Genomic DNA, 3,412 nt, shown 5'->3' with positions numbered 1-3,412 from the left:
GATATTTGTGGGTGTCAAAATAATGCTAAAAAATCATATTCTGAAAAATAAATTTCTTACACACATAATAATAAATAATATTAAATTTTATATTATAAACCTATAAAAACAAATAATTGCATAAATAATGGTAAAGTATACACCCCATTATTCGCTCGTTAAAGTCTAAAAAAATCCATACTCTCTAAATAGAAAGAAAAGCAAAAGAGAAAATAGACAATAAACAACAGATATTAGGTATGGACACATGACATTATCTGTAACAACGTCTTTCGTCCATTTTCCATAAATCAAAGTCCAAGGTCCAAACATGCACGGCAAAATCTCTCTTGCCACTTGACATGATGTGTTGTTTGACTTTGCATTGACCACATTTATTTCTCCTTCAATGCTGAAAAGACTTACCGTTCCTTTTCTATTTAGCATCTCAGTCCCCCAGTAAACAGTGTTAAGATTCTTGGTTCAACTTATTCTTCCTTCATTTTCTCGCTAAACAAACAAAATCAAAATGTGGGGGTGAATAATTTCAAGGTGATGCATGTCCTTTTCATAGCCATTACTCCTTCTCTTTCCCCATAAATGTTTCCATGTCCTATCTCTGATAGAATCTGCCATTAATGGTTTTTCCTTTTCATCTTCACTGCCCTCTCTTTGTTTTGTTTTATTTTTTTTCAATTTCATTTTATTTTCCAGTTCTATGCAACTAATAAAAGAAACACCTCAAAAGAAGGAACGCCCCCCACCCTCATTTACTCTCTTCACTGTTGTTTTTTGTCATTATTTTTCTGTCTCAATGATGAATTTTCAAGGTTCAGGTTTCTTTAATGTTTATGATGTATTCGTCAACCATCAATAGTTTCACTGTTGTTTTTTTAGCAACAGAAGCCAGCTTGAAACTCACTGATGATGGCATCGCATCCCCACTTCATATCGTATTTATTTCTTTGATAATCACTTTCGATTTGCCTAGATAAGATCAAAACTCGCATTTAAAGCAGATCTCTCTTACACTCTCTCTTGTTCAATTTCTTTATATGATTTAACTTCACAACACACTTGTCACTCAAAAATCACAAAAACTCAGTGAACTCAGTGAAGTTACTATATAAAAAAAAAATCATGCCCATGTTTTATTATGTTGAATTTAGTGTTTAGTGTGAAGGTGATTGTGGCTTGAAAACAGTATTCATAAAAGGAACAAAAAAAAAAAAGATGGGGAGGGCACCATGTTGTGACAAGAAGGGGTTAAAGAAAGGGCCATGGGCACCTGAAGAAGATGAGATCCTTACAAATTACATCAAGAAACATGGCCATGGAGGCTGGCGATCTCTTCCTAAACTTGCAGGTTTTTTTTGCTCACCTTTTTGGCCTTATGATTTGAGTTCCAAGAAAACCCTTTTTTATTCTTCTTCTTCTTTAAAAGCATTTTGGAAGTTTTCCTTCAGGACCAAAGGGGAGTTCATTCGGGTTTCCTATACACTAGTATATAATTGGGTTTCGTTGTTTCTTTGCGTTTACTGATATTTCAAGTTGATGGGCGTGTTTTGATTTAGAGCTAAGTGGAACTTGGTGTGCCATTTCTCTGTTGGCTTATGTTTAAATTCATGGGGGTTTACAGGTCTTCTTCGGTGCGGCAAGAGTTGCAGGCTTCGATGGACGAACTATTTAAGACCAGACATAAAACGGGGTCCCTTTACCCTTGAAGAGGAGAAGCTTGTCATTCAGCTTCATGCCATTCTTGGAAATAGGTATTTCTTTCTTTTATAGCTGGGATTTTATTAGCTTTCTTTAGAATACGAAACAGACTTGTAGGTATCGGGGGAGTAAAATTGGGTTAAATTTGAGTATACTTAGGGATATTCAGATAATCGAATATTAATATCCATACTTAGAGATAGATGGCAACTCAGTTAAGAAATGACTGCGGATTCATTTTTGTATAAAATACCAAATATTATTACATATTTTATCATTTTATAATTTCATGTAAAATCTAAATAAAAATACATTTATTATTTTAGCTAAAATATTATTTTATATGTATTTGTTGTATGATTTTTTAATAACATTTAACCAAAAAAAAAAAATGAAATCTAGACGGATGGTGAATTTGTGGCTTTTTAACTGAATAGCACATGATGAATTTCAGGTGGGCGGCCATTGCTGCTCAGTTTCCGAGAAGAACGGATAATGAGATTAAGAACCTATGGAACACTCACCTCAAGAAACGACTGCTTTGTATGGGTCTCGATCCACAAACTCACAAGCCCTTTACCCCTTGCGGCGGTCCAACCGTAGCTGCCCCGACGTCTCCCGCCACTCGCCACATGGCTCAATGGGAGAGCGCTAGGCTCGAAGCGGAGGCTCGCCTTTCTAAGGAGTCATTGCAAACAAATTCGCCACCAATTGCAAAACCGGACTCTGATCATTTTCTACGGTTATGGAATTCGGAAGTCGGTGAATCGTTCCGGAAGATAAATACGGAATATAAAACTGTGTATCCTTGTCCAAGCCCAATATCGCAGACATCTTCATCAGCAAAATGTGGATCGGTTTCGGCCGTCACGATGGATGTTTGCCCCAACATAGCAGGGTCCTTGAACCCTGCAAGCAATCCAATCGAGGAAACAGAGTGCAAGAGCTTCATCAAGTCTTGCATTGAGGAACGATCGGATTCGTCGTGTTCGAGCGAGTCCGAAGATTCATCCGACACTGCACTGCAATTGCTGTTGGATTTCCCCATTAACAATGACATGAGTTTCTTGGAAAATTGTTGATAGTGTAGGCATGATATGATTGATATAATGTTTGCCTGAATTTTGGTTTGGCTTATAGTGCCAAAGGTAGGTTATTGCCTAGTGGCTCAACTTTTTTGGTATGCTAGGTGATTAAACCATTGAAAGAAGTTTATTAATATTATATATGGTAGTAGTAAATATGAATATTATTATGAAAGCCAAATGATGCTTTTTTACTTAAGCTATTTCAGGGCGTGCATTTCACGTAACTGTATCCACTAAATGCCCTGTTTCCTTGGCCTGAAATTCGAGTCAACAAGCACGACAATTGGAGTGGAAACCTAACTCATCATTTAGCGTCGGAAATGACTTAACGGAAAATAAATCTTTACCTTTTCAAAATATTAGTCAAACTTATTTATATTTTCATATAAAATTAATTTAAATAAAAGTCTAATTTTTAGGCACCAATAAAATAATATTTTATCATTCAATTTGAAAGATAATAAAATATTATTATACATTCATCTATATTTATTATATTTTTTAATTTAATTTAACTTTAATTAAAGTACTTAAAATAATTAATTTTAAAATTATAAACAAACATTTTTTTACAATTTTTAATCATTTTGTTTTCTTAGGAATTAATATTTTTTATTTTTATAAAACCA

At 34.5% G+C, this 3,412-nt stretch overlaps 1 protein-coding gene across 1 annotated transcript; it reads left to right on the top strand.

The window, feature by feature from the left end:
- Window positions 1-455: 455 nt before the first annotated feature.
- On the top strand, window positions 456-2,955 carry LOC108468019 (transcription factor MYB17-like). The gene is made up of 3 exons (XM_017768871.2): window positions 456-1,345; window positions 1,619-1,748; window positions 2,150-2,955. The coding sequence occupies exons 1-3, from the start codon at window positions 1,213-1,215 to the stop codon at window positions 2,775-2,777; spliced, it is 891 nt and encodes a 296-aa protein (XP_017624360.1). The 5' UTR covers window positions 456-1,212; the 3' UTR covers window positions 2,778-2,955.
- Window positions 2,956-3,412: the final 457 nt, after the last annotated feature.

This window comes from Gossypium arboreum, chromosome 8 (assembly GCF_025698485.1).
Source record: "Gossypium arboreum isolate Shixiya-1 chromosome 8, ASM2569848v2, whole genome shotgun sequence".
NCBI lineage: Eukaryota > Viridiplantae > Streptophyta > Magnoliopsida > Malvales > Malvaceae > Gossypium > Gossypium arboreum.
The sequence above is the reverse complement of the archived record's forward strand: the minus strand, read 5'-3'. Positions and strand labels throughout refer to the sequence as shown.